The sequence below is a fragment of the Canis aureus genome, chromosome 32 (assembly GCF_053574225.1).
Source record: "Canis aureus isolate CA01 chromosome 32, VMU_Caureus_v.1.0, whole genome shotgun sequence".
NCBI classification, from domain to species: domain Eukaryota; kingdom Metazoa; phylum Chordata; class Mammalia; order Carnivora; family Canidae; genus Canis; species Canis aureus.
In genome coordinates, this window is record NC_135642.1 from 20,093,594 (window position 1) to 20,117,460 (window position 23,867).

General features: G+C 35.0%; 1 protein-coding gene across 2 annotated transcripts in view; it reads right to left on the reverse strand.

Annotated features, from left to right (window-relative positions):
- Positions 1–23,867, reverse strand: part of COPS2 (COP9 signalosome subunit 2) — a 33,402-nt gene that overhangs the window by 5,464 nt on the left and 4,071 nt on the right. The window contains exons 2-9 of one of the 2 annotated variants that reach the window (XM_077881055.1): positions 14,788–14,901; positions 14,041–14,118; positions 9,262–9,387; positions 6,933–7,022; positions 6,739–6,816; positions 3,888–4,062; positions 3,029–3,207; positions 2,854–2,906 (exon numbers count right to left, since the gene is read on the reverse strand). In XM_077881055.1, the coding sequence (XP_077737181.1) occupies positions 2,854–2,906; positions 3,029–3,207; positions 3,888–4,062; positions 6,739–6,816; positions 6,933–7,022; positions 9,262–9,387; positions 14,041–14,118; positions 14,788–14,901 (893 nt within the window). Of the gene's footprint in view, positions 1–2,853; positions 2,907–3,028; positions 3,208–3,887; positions 4,063–6,738; positions 6,817–6,932; positions 7,044–9,261; positions 9,388–14,040; positions 14,119–14,787; positions 14,902–23,867 lie in introns of both variants that reach the window. The other variant, XM_077881054.1, reaches the window with a different exon arrangement.

Genomic DNA, 23,867 nt, shown 5'->3' on the forward strand with positions numbered 1-23,867 from the left:
TCTTAAAATAACTCTGTAGGGCACTATGGGGACTGCTAAAGGTGCTGAGAAGGAAGAAGCCAACCTTCTGGATATGGCACCACTGTCTGCTTTATATGTAAGACATATCATCAGCCATTCTGCACGCCCTCTGCTGTGCTTCCATCTGTTGGGTCGCAATGTAACTTCATGTTAGGGGCAGGTGATTCAAGTGCTTCAACAGGAATTATTTTCCTCTAGTCTGCTGGCAACTGACTAGGAAGATAAAATTAGGAAGCATTACTTTCTCACCTACCCCAAATACATTATTGTAATATATATTATAGGAGGATATATTCAAGTAATGAAAATACTTGCACATGTGTATATTTTAATTAAGTGACATTCTTCCACTATTTAAGTGACTTAGGAAGAAAAAATCTTATATGAGGGATGCCTGGGTGGCTCTGTTGTTGGGCGTCTGCCTTTAGTTCAGGGTGTGATCCCGGGGTCTTGGGATCGAGTCCCACATTGGGCGAGCCTACTTCTCCCTGTGCCTATGTGTCTGCCTCTGCCTCTCATGAATAAATAAATAAAATCTTAAAAAAAATAAATCTTACATGAAATGTGGGACACCATAGACCACTTGTCTGGGTCAAAATTTACCATTAAAATCAGTTGAGTTCCAACATGGAGGTTTCACTATAATAAGTTATATAATATATAAACATAGCTACTGTTTTTTAAAGGTCTGATAAATCAATCTTTTAATCCATTTTAATGTATTTAACCAATTTAATTTAGATGAAATATTAATGTCTAGGGCAAAACTCTCCCTCAATTTTTCTTTAAGAGTTTTAAAAGTTTAGGGACCTGGGTGGCGTAGCGGTTTGGTGCCTGCCTTTGGCCCAGGGCGCGATCCTGGAGACCCGGGATCGAATCCCACATCGGGCTCCCGGCGCATGGAGCCTGCTTCTCCCTCTGCCTGTGTCTCTGCCTCTCTCTCTCTCTCTGTAACTATCATAAATAAAAAAAAAAAAAAAAAAAAAAAAGAGTTTTAAAAGTTTAAACTGTTGGGGTGCTTCAGTGGCTCAGTAGTTGAGCATCTGCCTTTGGCTCAGGTCCTAGGTTTGAGTCCCACATCAGGCTCCCTACTGGTAATATATTACCTCTGTCTATGTCTCTGTCTCCCTCTGTGTCTTTCATGAATGAATAAATAAAATCCTAATAAAAAAAAAAGTTTAAACTGTTGCTTAGCAATTTAACTTTATAAACATTTTTTCTCAAGTATTATGAAGTAAATCTCTAACCAAATTATCTTTCAGTTAATGTGGCCAAATGTTGATGGAATAAACCATTTGAAATAAAGGTGGAGAAATCTCCTTTCATAACTAAAATCAACATAATTCAACAAATACGTACCAAAATAAACTACAGAAATAAACAATTAAATTATTATTATTATTTTTTAAATCACGCTGATATGGAGCCCAGCAAGAGGCTTGAACTCATGACCTTGAGATTAAGAACTGATCTAAAATCAAGAATTAGATGTTTAACTGACAGAACCACCCTGGCACCCCAAAGAAATTGATTTTTTAATACTGCAATTTAGAGTTTTTATCTCCTATGTTTCATCCTCTTAAAGTAAAATCATTTTTATTTTTTACAGCTAGAATTAAAGTTTCCTTAAACAAACCCAGTAATTTGTAAAACCTATAGCCAGATAAAAACAAAATAAATGAGGACATTTTACATAGGAACTTAATATCATGTAATAAGCTTTTCCTCTAAATATATATATGGGTGACTCATAATTTATAGTCTAACAGTACTTTTAAATCATAAAAGACTATTAAAAGAATGTCGGGGATCCCTGGGTGGCACAGCGGTTGGGCGCCTGCCTTTGGCCCAGGGCGTGATCCTGGAGACCCGGGATCGAGTCCCACGTCGGGCTCCCTGCATGGAGCCTGCTTCTCCCTCTGCCTGTGTCTCTGCCTCTCTCTCTCTCTGTGTGTCTCTCTTGAATAAATAAATAAAATCTTAAAAATAAAAAAATAAAAAAAATAAAAGAATGTCTGTTCACTTAAGTTATCTACATACATATGCAAAAAACCCCACCCTACCCTCTGTCCCTAACAATATTCTTTTTGTCTTGGTAAACTCAGCTGCACAATCTAAAATGAAAGACTTGAAGAAACTTAAACTCCATTTATTCCCAGGCCAGAGGTAAATTTTTCTTGTTCACTGTTTTCTTTTGCAAAAAGAGGCTTTATTTTCTAGGTTTTCCACTTTGTTTTATCTTCTATCATTTTATTTAATACTAATTGATCATAGCACCTTTTTCAGTTGCTAACCATACCATTCTTCATGAAAGTCATCAATAAATCCTTGGGTTTCTTACCAGTACTTCTCTGCTCCTCACCTCAGAAAATTATCTGAGGGAAACTTTTTAAAAATGATTTTTAAATCTTGTCAATTGAGAAAATGTGTGAATAAAGACATTGTCTTGTTGAAAATATTTTATTTATGTGGACCAATTCATAATTTTATTTAGGATTAAGGCAGTTAGAAACAGCAAACACTGTGAAATTGTTTTAAAGCGTCTATTGTCAGCTTTCCACTGAAAACTAGCACACACACATGTGGATAAGAAGAGAAAAAAGGCAAGTAGCCAGTACTGTACTATATAAATCAATACTGTATAAAATCTTGTGACTACTGAACAGAATAAATGACTTCAAAAGATAAAAAATTTCACAAATTTTGGAATATTTCAAACCAAAATACAAGAGTAAATTTAAGAGTATTAACTGAATTCTCAAAATTTCTCTCTTCTTCCCCTCTAATTCACTGCTTTATGAGATTTACCTTAACTGAAATATAAAATCTTACCTTACTAAATTCGTCATTGCTAGAATTTCTGGATCATTTTTGTACGGTTTGGCCTAAGAACAGTAAAATAAATAAATAAATAAATAAACAAACAAACAAATAAAGTATGCTATATGTAAAAAGAAACAGTAACATTTCCACAAAACACAGCTAATAGAAATGAACACACACATACCTCCTGTGAGTCAAATGGATTTATTCCCGATTTCATTAGCATATTTGCTAACACCAAATATTTTAAGCAAGTGGTTCGTCTTGGACTTCCCGATTCATCATAATTCTTGAAGGCTTCAAAAAAATCAGTGTGTGCCTTTTCAAATTCACCTTCTCTCAAGTGCATTTTACCACCACATTCTATAAAGAACAAAACAGGATAAAAGGGCATTTGCAGTTCTGTAGAAAGATTGAGCACTTTATAAAAATCAAATGAAAATTAGAATAGTGGCTTTCCAGTCTTTTAATTCTATAGCCTGAATTGTACCAGCCCAAGGTACTCATTTTAATTCTTTTTCTTAGAGGAGGGTACAGAGGGTGGGGGGAGGGGAGAAGGAAAGGGAGATGCGAGACTTGATCTCACAACCTTGAGATGATGACCTGAGCCAAAATCAAGTCAGTTGCTTAAATGACTGACCCACCTGGGTGCCCCAGTACTCACTTTAATTCTAAAAAGCAGCTCTTCATTAAACATCCAACAAGCATTTGCGAATCTTTATTCTCAGTTCAGGCACAAAGTAATTTTATGTGTATCATTATAATTCAAGAATAGAACTTTTTCTTTCCCTCTTCCCTACCCCATAGTCACAAAAATAGAACTTCTGATGGTAAATTTCCTATTGAAGTATTTCACTGACATAAAAGTATACAAGAAAAAAAATTCAACTTCTTATTTCTAAGACAAGATCATTTCATTGATTTTGGTAACTTTGCCATTTATTTTCACTAACACAGAAACAACCTTCAGTTATTTAGTCATATATAATGATGCCTTGGTAAGTTCCTGTGACACTGCCCACCCTTCTCCAAACAAAACTTGCCTCTGATGACTCCCATGATCAGTGGATGAGGGATGGCAGACTTGATGTGAAGTGACTGTTCATAGAGTGCTTTAAGTTTTTTGTTATTCTTCTGTGCTGTGTACATTTGAATTTCCAAAGCATATATTTCTAATAACTGTGTACCTTTTTTCAGGTCATCTTCTCCATCATCAGTCTAGGAAAGTAAATAATGACCTTTAGTCAAAATGGAATTCACAGTCAACCTAGTAATTTTTGAGTTAGCGTGAGATCTTTACATTTGTAATACTAATTATGTGTGAAAACGCACCATAATTGAGATCTTGAATACTAAGAACACAACCTTTCATAGCCAAAAACAGAATGTACACATCCTTTGTACTTCCTAGTCTTTCAATAAGAGAAAAGTGACCAGATGTACTTTTTTTTAATGTATAAAACGTTGTAATGTTTGTTTCTATCTAGGAGATTCTTCAGTCTTCCTCAAATCTTCACAACTACTTTATATTCACTGATCTGATCAAAAAGTAGTTCCAAGTGCCTTCCTAGTGCTAGGCACTGTTCTACCTTGGAGAAATACACAATTAAATATAAGCTAATGTTCCTCTCCTCCAAAAGTTCACAATCTAGAAAATTAATCTGTCAGCAGATAAATTACAATATAAATAAATGATCATGATTCTAGTTGAAGTATGAACCATGAAGCAAATACCCAGAAGAATGGAAAAGAAAGTGACTAACTCTGCTAAGGGATGTTAAAGGAGTAATAAAGATAGTAACATGTTAGTTCAACTTTGAAAAATTACCAACAGCCCAGAAACTACAGACCATGAAAAACAGCATATGGGCCACAGTCTGAGAATCAAATATCAAGCGCTTACACAAAGCCAAAATGTATTATTTGATTTTCCAACTGAATTGTTTAGTCATTCACTAATGAGTTACAACCAGAGTACAACATATGACATAGAAGACATAATTTGTACATCTAGATTATCATGTTTCTGCTATTGTCATTATCAGATAGAATCTTCTTATGTTCCAAAATAACCTGAGCAAAAATTTCTCCAGAGGACTTTCTCTTATATATATATATATATATATATACACACACACACACTGAAAGACCCTCTTCCATTCAGAAATGGCTTCTCTTACCATTTCCACTTTTTCCACTTTTCCACTGTGGAATTGAACTCATAGTTGTTTATGCATCAGATTAAGCTTTTCTAAGACTGTGTAGGTAAGAAAGAATTCATATATAACTAATTTGCTTTATGAAGCAAAACTATTATGAAATAAATACATTTTTTTTTAAAAGACCCCATTCATTTATTCATGAGAGACACACACACACAGAGAGAGAGAGAGAGGCACAGGCACAGGCAGAGGAAGAAGTGGGCTCCATGCAGGGAGCCTGATGTGGGACTTGATCCCAGGACCCTGGGATCATACCCTGAACCGAAGGCACAACCTCTGAGCCACCCAGGAATCCCTGAAAACATTTTCTTTAAAAATTGGAAAAAAAAAAAAAAAAAAAAAGTAAACAAAAAATCTGCAGGTGATTTAGAACACTTTCCTGATCAACTTTTCTCCCACTTGTAGAAATAACATATAAAATTAAAATAGTATGTAGCATAGGAAGAGCTTAAAAACATTTAAAACAGTATTCCCATATAAATTGTAAACCAATATGAAATAACTTATTGATCAAGACAAAAAAAAATACAAAAGTATAACCGCAGTTAAAAAGTTACAGAGGTGTACTGTCCAGATCATGTGGCTATTCAAATTTAAATTAAAAGTAAAATTAAAAATTCAGGCACACTAACTGCCTGAGGACATGTACAACTGGCACTATCATATTAGTGCAGATACAGAATGTTTCTAGTTTCTAGTTATCACATGATGTTCTAATGGACAGTACTGTTATAGAAGATTCACATATTATAAAATAGAATATGAAATATCTTTATTACATATCTCTCATACATATATTACATGTGTTACGTGTTCTCTCCGATTTTCACAGGATCTGTAACTAAACATGAAAGGTTTTTTTTTTTAAAGATTTTATTTATTTATTCATGAGAGACACTGAAAGAGAGGCAGAAACATAGGCAGAGGGGGAAGCAGGCTCCATACAGGGAGCCCAATGCGGAACTCTACCCAGGAACTCCAGGATCATGCCCTGAGGCAAAGGCAAATGCTCAACTGCCTGAGCCACCCAGGCATCCCATGAAAGGCTTATTCTTAATAAATAAGTATTAATGCCTAGTCTATTTGTGGATACCTGTGCTTCACTCCACAAAAATAATGATTTAATTAAAACAAGAAGAAATATAACACTAAGAAAAACCGAGCTTTTTTTGGTATCTTATTTGCCAATTTTTGTTTTGGGGACAATTTTTTTTTTAAAGATTTTATTTATTTATTTATTCATGAGAGATACAGGCAGAGGGAGAACAGGCTCCCTGTGGGGAGCCCCATGTGGGACTGGATCCCTGACCCCAGGGTCATGCCCTGAGCCGAAGGCAGACGCTCAACCGCTGAGCCACCCTGGCGTCCCATGGGGATGTTTCTTGAACAAAAACATCCCCAAGTTTCTTTTTTTTTTTTTTTTAAAGATTTTATTTATTTATTTATTTATTTATTTATTTAGACACAAAGAGAGAGACAGGCAGAGGGAGAAGCAGGCTCCATGCAGGGAGTCCGACGTGGACTGGATCCCAGGACTCCAGGATCATGCCCTGGGCTGAAGGCAGCACTAAACCACTGAGCCACCCGGGCTGCCCCCCAAGTAAGTTTCAAATAAATTTTTTCTTATGCTTTATTATGAAGAAATATTGAGGAAAAAAAAAGAGAATGGTACCTGGCAGGACTGATGTAACTGGCGTAAAATTTTTTGAAGCTTTCCATATTCTTCTCGTTCTAAATATAATTTCCCAAGCTGTAAAAGAACATACTTATTAAAATTAAAAGATTTCAATAGGAAAAGGTGTGAATCTTTAGGAGAGTTTATTAAGGACACCCTCCCACTCTTCAAAAAAGAAAAGTAATTGTTACCTTTGTGTTTGTCTTAAACCACAGTCTATCATTCTTAGCATCTTTCAAAGCTTCCAGTGTTGTTTCATAGAATTCCTGCAGTAAATCCATCTGACATAAAAAATCAGAATTCTATAATTGTAAACAGCAAATTTGTACCTGTTAATAAAGTTAATTTGAGCAAACTAAAAGTGCATCTTTGAACTTTAATACACATAAGAATCTGTTTCCGAATGTGTCAGTCTATAATTTAACAAAACTTCAGCAAAACAGAGACCAAACTTACAAAAAGTGCCAAGATCTGTTTTTATGTGAGTTTTTAAAAAATAAAACCCAGAAAATATCTAATGCTCTAATAATAAAGATTTGTCCTTTCTAATCTAGTAAACTCATCTTGTATTGACAGAAGTGAATGACATCCACATTGATCTAGCTGTGCTGTTATTAACAGCATTTATCTTATTTACTCAACTCTCACTTGGTACCTATTAAGTGGCAAACACTAGCCAAGCAGCTAAAGAAACAAAGAATAACCTCTCAAAAATTCTTCAATAAATGTAATCAATCAAGTAACCGAACTACAGGCTCGTAAGTACTGATAAACTGCTGGAGTTGGGTAGAGGGAAAAGTCTAGCATAATTTTAGCTGTGTCTAAACACTATCAATTTACCAATCTGAGTGTGACATTTTTTTCATGGAAATCATTTTATTTTGTATTATGATAAGTTCCCCTAAGTACTCGCTTTCCACCACATTGGGCTGTGCGTTTGTTTGAAAACCTGATTCTCTAGGTCTCTATTTAACAGGATCAAGAGGATCCACGAAAACAGGAAAGTTTAATACTTTTAGAAAACCTTCCTATCTATTCATGACTGTTGATGGCATACTGAATAAGTTGAGTACGCCCACCCAGTATCTATTCTTACTTTCAAAAGACAAAAAGTGTACATATAATAGCACGAAGCAACACGCAACCTTGAAGTTTGAAATTAACCCCCCCCCAACATCTGGCATAACATTTATAAATAGTGTACCAAAAATGTTTTGATGACACTTGTTTGTAAGACTCAGAAAACATTTCCCCACATAAGAAAAGCCCCCTCAATATGTAATAACTTTAGAATTAGTGCCAATACCTACTCATGTTTTAACGAAACATATATAGTTGACCCTTGAACAACATGGGTTTGAATTGTACGGGTCCACTTATATATAAATTTTTTCTGGTAAATACAGTACATTATTATAAATCTATTTTCTCTTCCTTATGATTTTTTCCATAACATTTTCTTTTCTCTAGTTTACTGTAAGAATACAGTATACACATAACATACAAAATACGTCAATCAACTGTTTATATTATATGTAAGGCTCTTGATCAACAGTAGGCTATATTAGTAGTTAAGTTTTGAGAAGTCAATAGTTATACCATGAATTTTCAACTACATGGCAGGGGGGCAGAGGGGAGGGGCTTGGCACTCCCATAACACCCATGTTGTTCAAGGATCAATTGTAAGTTTATTTGTCTCTATTTCCATTACGTGTATTTTAGATATAAGATTAAAAGTAATAAATTAACTCAAAATGATTTCTAGTAGAAAAGACTAGAGAGATTCTGACATGAACATTTTTTTATAAGTATTAAAAGTATTAAATATTTTAAGAAATCCTAAAAGACATGGAGAATAAATGACATAGAGAATACTTTTTGTGCTAAAACATCAGATCATGGTGTTTAAGAAAGCTATGTTGCTTAAAAGATTATGAACAGCAATCCAACTAAAAATTATCTTAGCAATACAATAAAATCATCATTGCTTTTCTTAATAACCAAAATCTAGAATAACAAAAGCACTATCCTTCCTAAGGCCCACTATAGTTTCTTCATCATTAATTACCCACTCATTCTTTGTAAAAGCGTCTACTAAATACCTATTGAGTAATGCCAAGTACTAATATGAGTACAGGGTCTTCTCTTAAGCATCTTTAATCAAACCTACATAAATCTAACTGAAGTGGTGATGTTTTTTGGAAGGAACTATGATACTAACTATATGGGAGTTTAAGCCTATAAAAATTGTGTAGATTATGTATCTCAAGATATTATTTGAAGAAATTTAGCTAGTTGTTGCTTTTTAATATTGTATAATTAGTACTATAATTAAGAAAATAGTATTATATTATTTCTGAAGCATATCAATGCCTGGCATAACTGCTTAGCTAGAAACTCTAGGCCTTAAAAAAGCCTTTAGTATATAAATAAATAATTATAGAAAGTTGGAAGGGTTTGTTATAACAGTATAAATAATAACACATTGATAAGTACCAAGGGGAAAAACCAGATTCTAACCTGTTTAGAAGTGGAGATATAATCAAGAATAGAATTAATGGATTTTTCAGAATAATTTCTTGTGACTGCACTCCGAATATAAGTCAATAGCTGTTTATATCTGTTCATCATTTCGGGAAAGTTTGTCTGTCAAGAAAGAAGATAAATGCATTATTAGATATGTATTTATGTATTGAAATATCTATATGATTAAAATTATAGCACTACTACATAATTAAAAAACAATAAAGTTTTATGATAAAGTATGTATGACAGAAACACTAAACATTTTAGCTTAAATTTGAAATTTCTAGATTATTGACATGCAAACCAAATTTATGAAGTTATTCGATAAAAAGTACAATTTATAGATTTTCAAAATTTCAGATATTGTTCTCATTGCACAAAAAACATTTATAGATCAAAAGAACCACTAAAATATTCACAGACCAAAAATTATAAATAAATCCAACTTTTCAAATGCCTTGGATACCAACTATACAGGTATCAGCTATATCCTCTCCTGAAGATTTACCTCTTGATGAGAAAGCTCTCTAGGAATAGTGGTATGTTTCTTTTCTCCCATATTATTGGATGGCTCAATGATAAAATGTGAAGTGAAGGAATCTTTTCAAGCCCAGCTACTCATTCCCCTATCAAGAAAAGTCCTCCCGAGATGCCTAGGTGGCTCAGTGGTTGACCATCTGCCTTTCATTCAGGGTGTAATCCTGGATTTCCGGGATTGAGTCCGCATCAGGCTCCTTGCATGGAGCCTGCTTCTCCTCCCTCTGCCTGTGTCTCTGCCTCTTTGTCTCTCATGAATAAATAAATAAAATCTTAAAGCTTTTTTTAAAAAAAATTTTTATTTATTTATGATAGTCACACACAGAGAGAGAGAGAGAGAGGCAGAGACATAGGCAGAGGCAGAAGCAGGCTCCATGCACCGGGAGCCTGACGTGGGATTCGATCCCGGGTCTCCAGGATCGCGCCCTGGGCCAAAGGCAGGCGCCAAACCGCTGCGCCACCCAGGGATCCCTAAATAAAATCTTAAAAAAAAAAAAAAAAAAGAAAAGTCCTCCCTCCCAAGGCTCTACTCAATAGTATATGTAGCTAATGTTGCTATTCCTTGCCGTACTATTTGCACTACTGTGATTATTCCAAGAAACATGAGAGATCTGAGGAAATAAAGAACTACCAGTCAAATTCCAGCACTTAAGTATTTTCATGGATGGTCTATTCTCCCTTAGAGTGTACATTTAAGTCAATTTTTGAGTCCAACCTGATAACCTGCATGCACTGTCCCCACAATCTCCAACTGCTGTTAATCCCTTTTTCACTGGGTTCTACTCTACTTTTAATCAAGGAGGTGAACATTAGCAGATAGAGTGTTTTTCTTGACTAATAGACCGTATGTGTTTATGAACATGAGAAGACTCCCTGAAACCTAAGCAAGAACTGACTTACAAAAAAGAAAACAGTAGTTGAGGTGGGTGGGAAAAAGTGGACAGAACAATGGGAAAAGCCTTAATTACGTATATTAAGCTACTTTTATTTCCAAGAATGCCAGTACCATGCGAGGAAAAATAATAGGTAATATCCTATCAGTGAGCTGTTAAAATCCACGTTACAGAAGAACATATTTTATGGCAAAGGCAAATCAGAAACAGGACTGTCCTAGCTTTGAGACTGTAACTAGATACTGAAATAGGATTTTAGCAAAGAGTTAGTTTTGAATTCATTTCCTTATGCTCTAATAGTTTTAAAACTCATTTTTCACTAATTCTGTTATTATATTTAAAGACTAAGGGAAGATTAGATAAATTACACTGGTGAACATAGAGCAGTTGATAACAAACCCTTCCAACTTTTTATTGCTCAAAACCTTCACATAGCAACATGGGTTCTATTCTGAATCCAACTAGAAAATGAGGGATGGAAGCTGAAACTACTCTTATAATACCCAACTTATTCACAGATGCTGTTTGAGCAAATAAAAGGTAGAGAAGGAAGACAGGCAAAATAACACAAAATACAAATAATCTTTTCCCTTACTTTCTTCTTGGCTCAAGGTAAAATAGCAAAATCAAGTTTTAAGGGTAGCATGTATTTAAATGAGCTCAAAAATTAAATCACTGCTAGTATGTTAAGATAGCAGCTTTCTATAGAGTCTCTTTGTATTATTTCAAATCATAGAATCCTAAGAGTTGAACATTGGGCTTTTATTTTTATTTAAAGATTTTATTTTTATTTATTTATTCATGAGAGACACAGGGAGAGGCAGAGACACAGGCAGAGGGAGAAGCAGGCTCCTCGCAGGGAGCCTGACGCGCGACCTGATCTCAGACCCTGGGACCACGACCCGAGCTGAAGGCAGATGCTCAACCACTGAGCCACCCAGGCGTTGGGCTTTTAATGTCACTAAAATTGTTTAGTCAAAATCTCTGTCCCTTGAGACACCTGATGCTCCTCCCATATCCTTCTAAACTATGAATTTAAATATAGTATGAGTGTTTAGTATTTTCACAAATAATAAATGAAAAGATAGCACGAGAGCTTTGTACAACATAAAGATATTTTTTGAGAATATCAGCAGAACTAGAAAGGTTAAATTCAAGATAGACATTCTCTCGTCTTTAACTATATTTAAATGCAACATACAATATACTTATTAATGTTTAACATATTTTGAATAGTCTTGATATTTTGGGGGCGAAGAATGAATTAAAATATTTTGTGGATAGTTTTTGTAGATGTAATGGAGGGCCCCTCCCACTGAAGGTCAGTGAGGATGCCAGAGTATGTCAAGAATAGGATGCAAGATTAGTGGAAGTTAACTGGACAAGGCAATAGTCAATTCAGGGAATTGAAAATTAATTTCAAATGGATGGGATAGAGAAGTTAATGAGGAGCGGGAGGAGATATATGAGAAATATAGAGATAGGAAAAAAAAAGAAAGTAGTAATAGATTATCAGCTATCGGAATTCCTGGGGGCCTCAGTGGTTAAGCATGTCTGCTTCAGCTCAGGATGTGATCCTAGAGTGCCAGGATCGAGTCCCACATCGGGCTCCCTGCATGGAGCCTGCTTCTCCTTCTGCCTGTGTCTCTCATGAATAAATAAATAAAATCTTAAAAAAAAGAAAAAAAAGATTATCAGCTATTCTTCCATTTGCAAGTATTTATTTCTGCTAAGCTCCACTTAATATTTTTCTCAAAAATACCTCTATCCAAAAAAAAAAAAAAAAAAAAAAAAAAAGAAAAGAAAAGAAAAGAAAAAAACCCCTGTATCCTTAGGGATCTTAAAGGTTCATATCTGTCCCTAGACCTCTCATCTTTTTATTTTCCCCTCCACCTCTACTCTGCACTCTTAAGACCAGCAATTCTGTAAGAATACAGTGTCATGACAATCCCAGCTTCTCTACAAGTTCATACGACAATATATTTGAGCATCTACTAAATGTCAGCCATTATTACAGGTGGTAGGAATGTAACAGTGAATAAAACGAAGTCCTGCTCTCACGGAGTTTATAGCCTCTGAGGATGAGGCAGCAGAAAGGCACTAAGTAAACAGACCAAGTGGTGATGCATTCAAAAGAAAAAGTAAGATGAATATAAGTGATGATGGGAAGGATGAGATTTTTTTTTTTAAATTTTTTTTTTTAAATTTTTTTATTTATTTATGATAGTCACAGAGAGAGAGAGAGAGAGGCAGAGACACAGGCAGAGGGAGAAGCAGGCTCCATGAACCGGGAGCCCGACGTGGGATTCGATCCTGGGTCTCCAGGATCGCGCCCTGGGCCAAAGGCAGGTGCCAAACCGCTGCGCCACCCAGGGATCCCGGAAGGATGAGATTTTATGTAAGTTGGTCTTACATAAAAGGAAGGCCATAAAAGGAAGAGGAAAGCCATCCTGATATATGATAACACTCAAAAGAGCCACATGGCTGTTTGAGAGGAGAATTTGGGGCACAGGAAACAGCAAATACAAGTGTTTACAAGTAGGAACATGCTTAGGATGACATGAGGACAGCAAGGAACCCAGTAAAGGAGAGAAGACACAATAAGATCAGAAAGGTAGCAAAGGATAAGTTGACATAGGGCCTTATGGGCCATAGTAAAAATCTGGATTTTTATTAAGGAAAGTAGGATCAGAAGATGTAGAGCAAAGGAATGACATAATCTGACCTATATTTTAAAAGTATCACTCTAAAAACAAAAACAGAAGGATCACTCTGCTGCTTGTGGAGAACAGATTGTTAATAAAGCATGGATAAAAGTAAGAAAACCAGTTAAGAAGCTACTGAAATCATCCAGATGAGAGATGAATGTTGGCTTGGACCAGAGTAGTAGAGGTAAAATGGTTACGCAGCAGTCAGATACTAGATATATTTTCAAGATATATAAAGACACCTGGGTTTACCAAAGGATTATTTGAGGGGAGACAGACAAAGAGAGGAGTTAAGAATATTGCTAGTTTTGGCCCTTACCATGAGAGGAACTCCTTGTAATACAAAGTAGAATTTCTAAACTCCAAAATTACACTAAGTTTGTGGAAAAATCATTCTGTTAATAATGCAGCCAGATATGTATCTAGAGGATAAGTTTTCTTAAACAGAAAAGTTTGACTCCTATGCAGAATTTTTACTTCGTGTTACTGTCATCACAAATGAAAAGTAGGCTAAATAGAGAAATATATCAACAATTATTTTAAAGAGGTAGAATGACATTTTGTTGCCACGAGGTTTTACCCACAAAATTTCATTTAATAATGAAATAATTATTGCCCCTCAAAACAAATCTTACCAACTTGAAGTTAATCTTAATCATTTGCTTCAGTGCTTTAAATCCCCATTCTCCTTTTTCACCTTCAAGTTCCAAAACCTAAAACATAGAAGACATGTTTAGTCTTAATTAATGCTAATGTTATTTTCTAATGACACCAATATCTGTTTTGAATTAATTTTACATCATATACATGACAAACATTTCCACCATTTCTCAAGGCCATTTTTAAAAGGCTTTAAGAAAGAAACAGATCTTAAAATGCCTAAGGGTAAGTGAGCTTATTTCGAAGTTTCTTCATCAAAAAATTAAATAAGAACTACTGCTCAATTATTCCGTAGTCCCAGAAGCCCTTTTTTTCCCTCTGAATAATCCGTTGGTAAGAATAAATCCAAAGGTGTATCAGTTGTCAAGAAATCACATTATTTAATAGTGAAACTACATCTGTGTGATCTGGCCCCCAATGGAGGAACAAAATTTCAGGGATAATACTATTGATCATCATGCTGGTATCCTTCTGCCAAAACCATACTAGCTTTTCAGGACAACAGACCTGCTATATATATACATAGCTTGACTAGAAAAAACAACAGGACATCCCCTTTGGAACATCTCTTTGTACTGCATAATGCAAACTTATTGACAGGATTATCACTCGATCTCCAAAACACACTTCTGAGATAAAATCACTTGGAACTTACTTGCTCTAAGATATCGTTTAAAAAAATAAACTTTAAAACACAGAATCAATCATAAAAAAAAGTAAACCTTTTGAAAACTGCTTAATGCTGCTTTTGGGTCATCTTCTTTTAGCGCTTTGGAATTATAGTACTGATTTTCCAAATCCACATTTGGCTCAGAGTTACTATCTTCAGAGTATTCCTGTGTGTTAGAAAGAGATACTAAAATGAAAAAAAACCTACACATTGCCCCATAAAAAGTGAATACTGTTAAGATGCAAAAACCATACATTTATACAAAGCAACTTTGCACAAATAGGTGAAATGCCATTGATACTTAATCATTATTCAAAAAACAAATGAAAAGGCCAAAATCAATAGAAGCGTTTCTTTCAGATCAAAACTACAATTTCCATAGAATTAACAGAAAAGTAAAATGCAAAGAAATAATACTGGTTAATGACCCCCCAATTCTGCAGTGGTTAATCTTTTATTGGTCACAGAGCCCAAGAAAAATAATCATATTTTCTAATTATTACATAAATGCTAATATTCATTTTAAGTTCTAATAGAAATTTCTCTACTCCTTAAGTCTAAGTTTCATTTTTCTAACATGGCCTGACTATCTACGATGATAATCTATACATGGCAGAGTAATTTATTGCTAAATATAATTATATGTTAATAACAAATTTTTGCTTTATGTGCATTCCACATTACCCAATAGCTTTTATTATATTAATACACTCTAACTAGCTTTAACAAATCAAACTAAAAGAAAATGAATTTACATAATTTTATGTCACTTTCATCACATAAGTTCAGTTCTTAGTACTGAAACAATAAAGTAGAAAGTTGGAATAAAACAACTATTTTGTGGAGCAGTATAAACAAGAGTTTAAATTAGTTCCAAGATATTCAGTTTAATGATGAGGATTATAAAATTTACATAGATTAGCATAATGAAAATCATTAGGAAGACACAAAATTATTTCCATCAACTACAAGTCATTACAAAAGGCAAGCTTCATAAAAAAAAACAAACAAAAAACAAAAGGCAAGCTTCATGTGAAATTAAGAAGTAAACACACAAAGACAAGAACACTATTACAGTTATTTTTTTTATTATTACAGCTATTTCTAATTCCAAATACTTGATAATTTTTTTGAGCTATTCATGAAAAATTTATAATATTTCATAAAGGCCAAAAAATGAATAAAGTATAGTGAGTGTAATGCTAGAGTGCTCAAAAATACATGAATATAAAATGAATTTTTCCTGTGACCGGCAGATAGAGGGGGATGTTTGATGTTACTACAAAATCAGTTTTATCTGACCACAGAGGTTTTGTAATGTGCACCCTCTAGAGGACAATTATTTCCTTGAGTAAGGACATGAAGCATGGATGCAGTCTTCCAGATTTGATTGGGAATTGTTATGTTTAACTTTATGAAAATCCTTTGTATCGCTTCTCTTTAGGATGAGGTCAAATTCTGGGTGATGAATACATTTCATAATCACTCATTCGCTTCTTGACCTTGTAAGTTAGGTCTGACTACAACCAACCAAACTAGCAAACTAGCAAAGCAATTAATAAAGACTTAATAAACTATTCATCAAACAATGCTGTAATAGTGACAGCTTCTGAACTAGGTTTTGAAAGACCCAAGGGAGTTTGCCTGCTAGAGGAAATAGGGAGAGGGGTAGTAAGAGAATAGCAGATACAAAACAGCATCATCAGGGGCAAGTAAAGAACTAAAAGCAGTCACATTGTTCGAACATAAAAAGTCCTTTTTGATTCTATCTTCAACATACATCTCAAATTCATGTACTTTACTCCCTCCTCTTCACCACCACCCTAGCCTACCAAGCCACTGGCATCTCTCCACAGCTTTCCCATTCTCATTTTTAACTTTCAAGTTCCAACTTTCTCATGGTAAGCAGCCAGCATCATCTTCATAAAATGTAAATAAGTACATTCCTTTTCTAAAAAATGGTTTCATATTGCTCTTAAAATTAATTTCAAAAATCATCAAAATCTTACTGACTACACATCTGATCATATCTTTTAATTCAGCTCTCCCTGATTCATTCCATAGCAGCCACCCTGGCCTTACCACTCAAGTGGCCAAAACTCTTTTCCCTCTCTCTTCATCTGGTTAACTACTACTGCATAGTATCACCTCCTCAGGGAAGCTTTGGGAATAAGGAATCACAGCTATAATACCTACTTTATACCTTCAGAAATCAAGTCTTTTCTAGCTAACTGTTCAATAACTTACAGGACCAGGTAGCTAGATCAAGAAATGATTTTTCTACAACTCAAACCTTCAGAATACATCCTTAAACCTGGACTTTTTTTTTTTTTTTTTTGATTTGTATCTATCCTAAAGTCTAAGAATTTGGACTCTCACCCAAAAGTCCATTTATTTTTGTTTTTTTAGACCATAATGGATTATAGTAAAACAACTTAGTAGGCCAGGATATGAGAAGAGGGAAGTAGATAAAGTAATATTTTTAAAAATTAAAAATTTGTTACCCAGGAATTACTGAACTGATTATGCATCACTGAAGACAGGAATCTTTACATCTTCTACCACGTCTAATACAGTTCTTTATCATTCACTGAATGCTTTTATAGTACAAGACTGGTTACCTACAATTTCTGATTGGCTCCAGATTAATATTTCTAAACTTTAGATGTTATAACTCCCCCAAATCACAATGATTATAAGATTTAATCAAGTCCTCAACATTTTGTGAATATATTCTCTTCATTTTTCATATTACAGCTGACCTCTGGACAGCACAAGTTTGAACTGCATGGGTCCACTTACATGTGGATTTTTTCCCCTGATAAATACAGTACTGTAAATCTATTTTCTCATTATGATTTTAATAACACTTTTTCTTTGCTTACTTTATTGTAAGTATACAGAATATAATACATATAATAGAAAATGTGTTAATTGGCTGTTTTGTTATTAAATAAGTCAACAGTAGGCAATGACTTTAAATTTGAGGGGAATAAAAAGTTATACACGGAACTTCAACTGGGAGTGGTGGCATACCTAACCTCATCGTTCAAAGATCAACTATATATGGATGAAGAAGTGGCATGTATAACATTTTTGCATAATTGCAATTCAATTCTTAAATGCTATTGTCAAAATGTATAAATACGTAAGAATTGATGTTACTGACTGGCATTCTTATAATCAGGCAGTCCCCTGTTACGATCTCCAACAGTGTATTCAGATGGTTTGAACCAGGTTCAAACCTGTCATAAACAGCTCAATCAATTACAAGCTGTGTACTACGGCAACTATTCTTCAGTTATTACACAGATATTTTGAGAAGTCTTTAGAATAATTCTGTTGGTTAGATGTCTACTGATACCTATTTAGACACTCAATGATAATGATCTTTAGCATATACCAGTAATTAAGTGTTGCTCATACAAATGCAAATTAAATCTTTCTCCTCTGGGTGCCTGGGTGGCTCAGTCGGTAAGCATCTGCCTTCAGCGGCCCTCATGATCCCAGAGATGTGGGACTGGACCCAGAGTCTGCTTCTCCCACTCCTACTCTGCCTTTCCCCCTGCTTGTGCACCCTCTCAAATAAATAAAATCTGAAAACAAAACAAAACAAAACAAAACAAAACAAAACAACCAAACCAAAAAAAAACAAAAAACCTTCCCATCAACCTACTCATGGTCAGAGACAGATATGCAAATGAAACAGCAATGCTATAACACAATAAAGACACATAGTAGGTATACTGGCAGCTCAAAGAAAGGAGTGAGTTCGAGAAGGAAAAGTTACCTGAAGCAAGTCTAAAAGTATGAATGGGAGTTGCCTGGCGATAAGGAAAGGCACCTGAAACAAAAGAGTTAACATGTGCAAAGGCAAGGAAGCTTGAAATGGTACTGCATATTTGAAAGAAGCATGAATAAATAGATCGGGCTGTGTATAAAGAACTGATTTGAGATAAACTAGTATCAGACTGAGGAACAAGACAATAGAAGTCTAACAAGGAGTTTAGATTAAGTGAAGCCGCTGAACACATTTTACAGGGAAACAATCAGATTGTGTTTTAAGAACAGTACTCTGGTAGTAATGAAGTAGCCCATGGAAGTTTGATTCCAAGTAGTGGGACAGAGAGAAAAGGAAGGACAGAGTAAGTATAGAAGGCAATTGAATAAGTATAGAAGATGTCAGGTGATGTTATGGATGTAAAATAAAAAGGACCCACCACATGGGCATAGGATAAAGGGAAATAAAGTTATCTCTAATGACTGAGGTACCTGGGTAGCTCAGCTGGTTGAGTGACTGGCTTATGTTTTTGGCTCTGGTCACAAGCCCCAAATTGGCTCCTCACTCAACGTGGAGTCTGCTTGAGATTTTTCTCCTCTTTCCCTCTGTCCCTCCCTGCACTTGTGAGCTTTCTCTTTCTCTTAAATAAATAAATCTTAAAAAAAAAAAGTTATCTCTAATAACTTGGTTATACACAGTGTTAGAACAGAGACTATACAAAAATATTAAATATTGTTTTTTTTAATATTAAATATTGTTATCTGAATAACATCAGATGAGAAGGGTATAACTAAAATTTGTAAAAGTTTAAAGAAAATGCTTTTAAAAAGAGAAACTGCTATTTCAATCAATATATTAAGACTGCTTTAAACAAAATTAAGCAATATATGAAAAGCAGTTAAACACTGTTAAAGAGATTAAAAAATTAAAACCCACTGAAGTACTTATTTAATAACTCACGCCTTAACATCTCCCCAAAGCAATCTGTGATCCATGCACACCACCCAAACCTACTCTTCCTTCCCCCAAATGTGCCACACAATTCAAAATCTCTGCTTTGGCATAAACTCTGCTAGGAATTCTAAACTAACAACCCTCTTAACACATGTCCCACTTTTCTCCTATGATGTCCTAACACTCCTGGAAAATGTATTCATCAAGGCTTACCTTGTGGTTCTTTCCTCCAGTTCTACTTAGCAAAAGAAATTTTCTCCTTAGTCATGCTTCTACATGACAGGCATCTGTAACATGGAGCCTTGTTCAGTATTTTGTTTGTTTCCACCTCCCCTCATCTCACTACTGAGTTTCTCAGAAAGCAGGAACTTTCTCTTCCTTATTTTGGCATCCCCAGAGTCTGGTATAACACAAAATGCTGAACAAATGTTTGCTTAATTGAAATGAAAAGTGGATGAATGTTTCAAAATAACACACAAGAATACAACAAACAGCCAGGGGCAATTGTGACTCTATGTTGGAATCCACCTACTGCTAATCAGGATCAGTTTCATTGTTTCTACTCATTCCTGTGTCCCTTGTTAACATAGGTTTTTGAAATGTGCTCTAGGAACACAAGACTCATCATTAACAATGCTTCCCAAGCTCTGACCATGTCTGGACAGCTGTACTAGATGTCTAGGACAGAGGCAAAAGGGGAAGGTCTCATTATCCTCAAGGACTAGATATAATACAAGTCCTAGGTGGTTGTTTGTGGTTCAGCCATTCATAAAGTTGTCCTGAGTTTTTAAAATTTCACTTAAGTTAATGGTCTTAATTCATCTATGGTGTAAATCAGAACGTTCTTTTATTTGTCTTAAACTTTCAGCCTTCAAATTAAATTTTCCAAAGAGGGAAATCATAAATGTCATGAGACTTGGGCTATATTTTTTTATTCTTCCACTAATTTGTCCTGTAAATTTAAGTAAGTCACTCAGACATGATGCTTAGTTTCTCTCTTATCAAATGTGGCGGGTGAATCCTAGGAACTTTCTAATTCCCCCTGAAGTCCATATGTTCATTTTGAGATATAATACATAAGCACAAATTCATGGTGCTGGATAGTCACAGTTTACAGATTTCAGTTAGGGATAAAAGCCCTAAATTTACCTTATCCTTAGCATGTAAGAGCTTTTTCCTGTTACCTATCATTTTAGTTATTCTTGTTTGAACCTATCTAATCTTATTATACAGAGTATACCTACGAGGTAATGCAACAGAACTTTTTGGAAATGCATCAAAACTTATATTCCAGGGGCACCTGGGTGGCTCAGTGGTTGAGCATTTGCCTTTGGCTCAGGTTGTGATCCTGGGGTACTGGGATAGAGTCCCACATCAGGCTCCCCGGAGGGGAGCTTGCTTTCTCTCTTTGCCTGTGTCTCTACCTATGTCTCTCATCAATCAATCAATCTTAAAAAAAAACCTTATATCCAAAACCAATGTCTATCTTTGAAGTAGTAATTTCAAGAGGTAGTAAAATTATTCCAATCATTATACTGATATGGATTATTAGGTAATGTTTCTGAAACTCTGAAGAAAAACTTCACTAGATGTTTTTAACCTAAAAGAGTATCATCGGCTTGATGGCCCAACTTATTTATCAAACCTGACTCAAAATAGGTTTTGACATCTACAAAAGACAAACTCTATCACTGAAGTTTAAAAACAAAACAAAACTACACATTGTTTATAACAGCAAAAGAAAAGAGGCCAAATGCTTATCAAGGGAGAACTGGTTATATAAAGTATAGCACATCCATACAATCAATAGAGCTGTAAAAAGAAATGTGCGCTTTTTGCATACTTACATGGAATAATCCTTAAGGCACATTAAAAAAAAAAGTGTAGAACAGTATGTATAATAGGCTATATCCTGGTTTAAAAACAAAGAGGAGATAAAAACATGTATTTGATTATGTATGGGAGGAATGGGAACTGGACAAATGGGGAATAAGAATGGAAAGGAAAAATTTTATATTTTGAACTATGTGCATGTATTACCTATTTTAAAAAGCTACATGCTTCAGGTTCTTTGAAGATAATTTGTTAAGAACTCTAAAAAACTGTGAGCTATGACAAAATCATTGTTTGGGCTCTTATGATCAAAGTAAGATTTTTGTTCATCATTTGTACCCTAGAATCTGCCCCCTTTCACCTCAGCAATAAAATACAGATTCACTGTGAAAAGTTTGCAAGAAATACACAAATTTTAGTTTTCCTGACACTTTTCAGATCTTCCATTTTTTTCTGTATTTTCCCACTCAACCTAATTTTATTCCCATCCAATATTTATAGTGCACTGCACAGCATTGCTGATCACCCCTTCCTCTCCCAGGTGAGAGGGATTACAATGCCCTACCCACAGAGGAGGGCAAGCAATCTATCTCCCTCTCTGCAGTTGTTCACAGAAGGCTACACGGATCTCTGAGTCAATAAAAGTCCTTTCTAGGGCTTTGCTGTTAGCCCTAGCAAGGAACATCCTTTTGCCTTTGGGGTTATAATACTAGAAAGATGTTGCATTACATCTTGTGGTATAATGTGAAGGCAATTATGCCAATACAGCAAGGAAAGCAGGCCAGGATGAGAGAGACAGGAAAAGACCCACCACCATCATCTGAACCATGAATCCAGCCACACTTCTACTTCCTGGTGATGTGTACTAATACATGCTCTTTTGACTTTAAGCTAGTTTGAAAATATTCCTCTTATGCCCAAGAGTCTTGGCCAATACAATTTACTCTTTTTTTTTTTTATTTTTTATTTATGATAGTTAGAGAGAGAGAGAGAGAGAGAGAGAGAGACAGGCAGAGGGAGAAGCAGGCTCCATGCACCGGGAGCCCAACATGGGATTCGATCCCGGGTCTCCAGGATCGTGCCCTGGGCCAAAGGCAGGCGCCAAACCGCTGCGCCACCCAGGGATCCCGGCCAATACAATTTACCAAAGTTTTTCATATCACTAAGTATTGTTTAGAGCATGGTCTGAAATGCCAAAATAATATTCCATCACATGGATACCCCATAATTTATTTATTATTAGTATTAATAGTACTAGTATTCTCCTACTATGGATAGTTTGGAGTTGTTTCCAATTATTTATGATTAAACATATTAAGTTTCTTTTAGAAACCTCAGCTGTACAATCAAATTTCTTCTTCATGAAGAGTATATGTAGAATTCCAAATGTGTGTGCAGCATAAAAAACACTGGCCCAGACCATCAACAATATACTTTGAAAATCTATACTTAAAGGTCCCCCACAGTTTGTGAAATTGTAAGTTCCTGGGACAACAGTCCCAGAGAGTCCCAGAACTTCCAAGCTCCTTATATGCACAATGAATGACAAGTGACAGCCCTTCTACTAAATAAACAAATTCCTAAGGCTATTCTTTTGCACTTGTTCTATATCACCACTTCTTTTTCAAAGAATATATATTCTATCTGTAGTAATTAAAAAGCACCTTTTAAAAATTTAACTATTATTTTTTAATTTGTTACACTATGTCTTAAGGTTCTTTATAACACAAGAAAGTAAAGTTCAAGCCATCATTTGCTGATCTTGTTAAAATGGCGACAAATAAGAGATTCTGTAAGATAAACTACAGCTACAACTCACCTCTCCCCCACCTCAAAAAAGTAGATGAAAGAGAAGCATTTAGAGCACTAAAAATGCAATATATTAAGGCCAAAAACAAACAAACAAAACAAAAACCCACCCAAACCCCAAAAGAAGCATTTAGATCACTAAAAATGCAATACATTAAGGCCAAAAACAAACAAACAAAACAAAAACCCACCCAAACCCCAATACTAGTAAACACTCATTCACTAGTAACAACTATGAGCTTGACTAGGAGAATATGAAGCTCACAGTTTGGTAATATATATCTTTTTATTTTATTCTATTTTATTTTAAAAAAATATTATATTTATTTATTCATTCATGAGAGACACAGAAAGAGGGCAGCAGACATAGGCAGAGGGAGAAAAAGGCTTCCTGCAGGGAGCCCTATGGGGGATTCGACCCCAGGATCTTGATCTGAGCCAAAGGCACTCAACCACTGTGCCACCCAGGCATCCCTTGGCAATATATTTAACCCAGTGGAATTATTCTACCTTTTTGACAATTTTTTTTCCTTGAAAAACACTTAAATTCAAATATACAATTCCCTACCTATCACAGGATTAACTAAAGAGTAATTTTTTTAGATTTTATTTATTTATTTATTGAGAGAGAGAGAGAGAGAGAGAAAGAGAAAGAGAAAGAGAAAGAAAGAGAAAGAGAAAGAGAATGAGAATGAGAATGGCTGGGACACAGGCAGAGGGAGAAGCAGGCTCCATGCAGGGAACCTGACACGGGA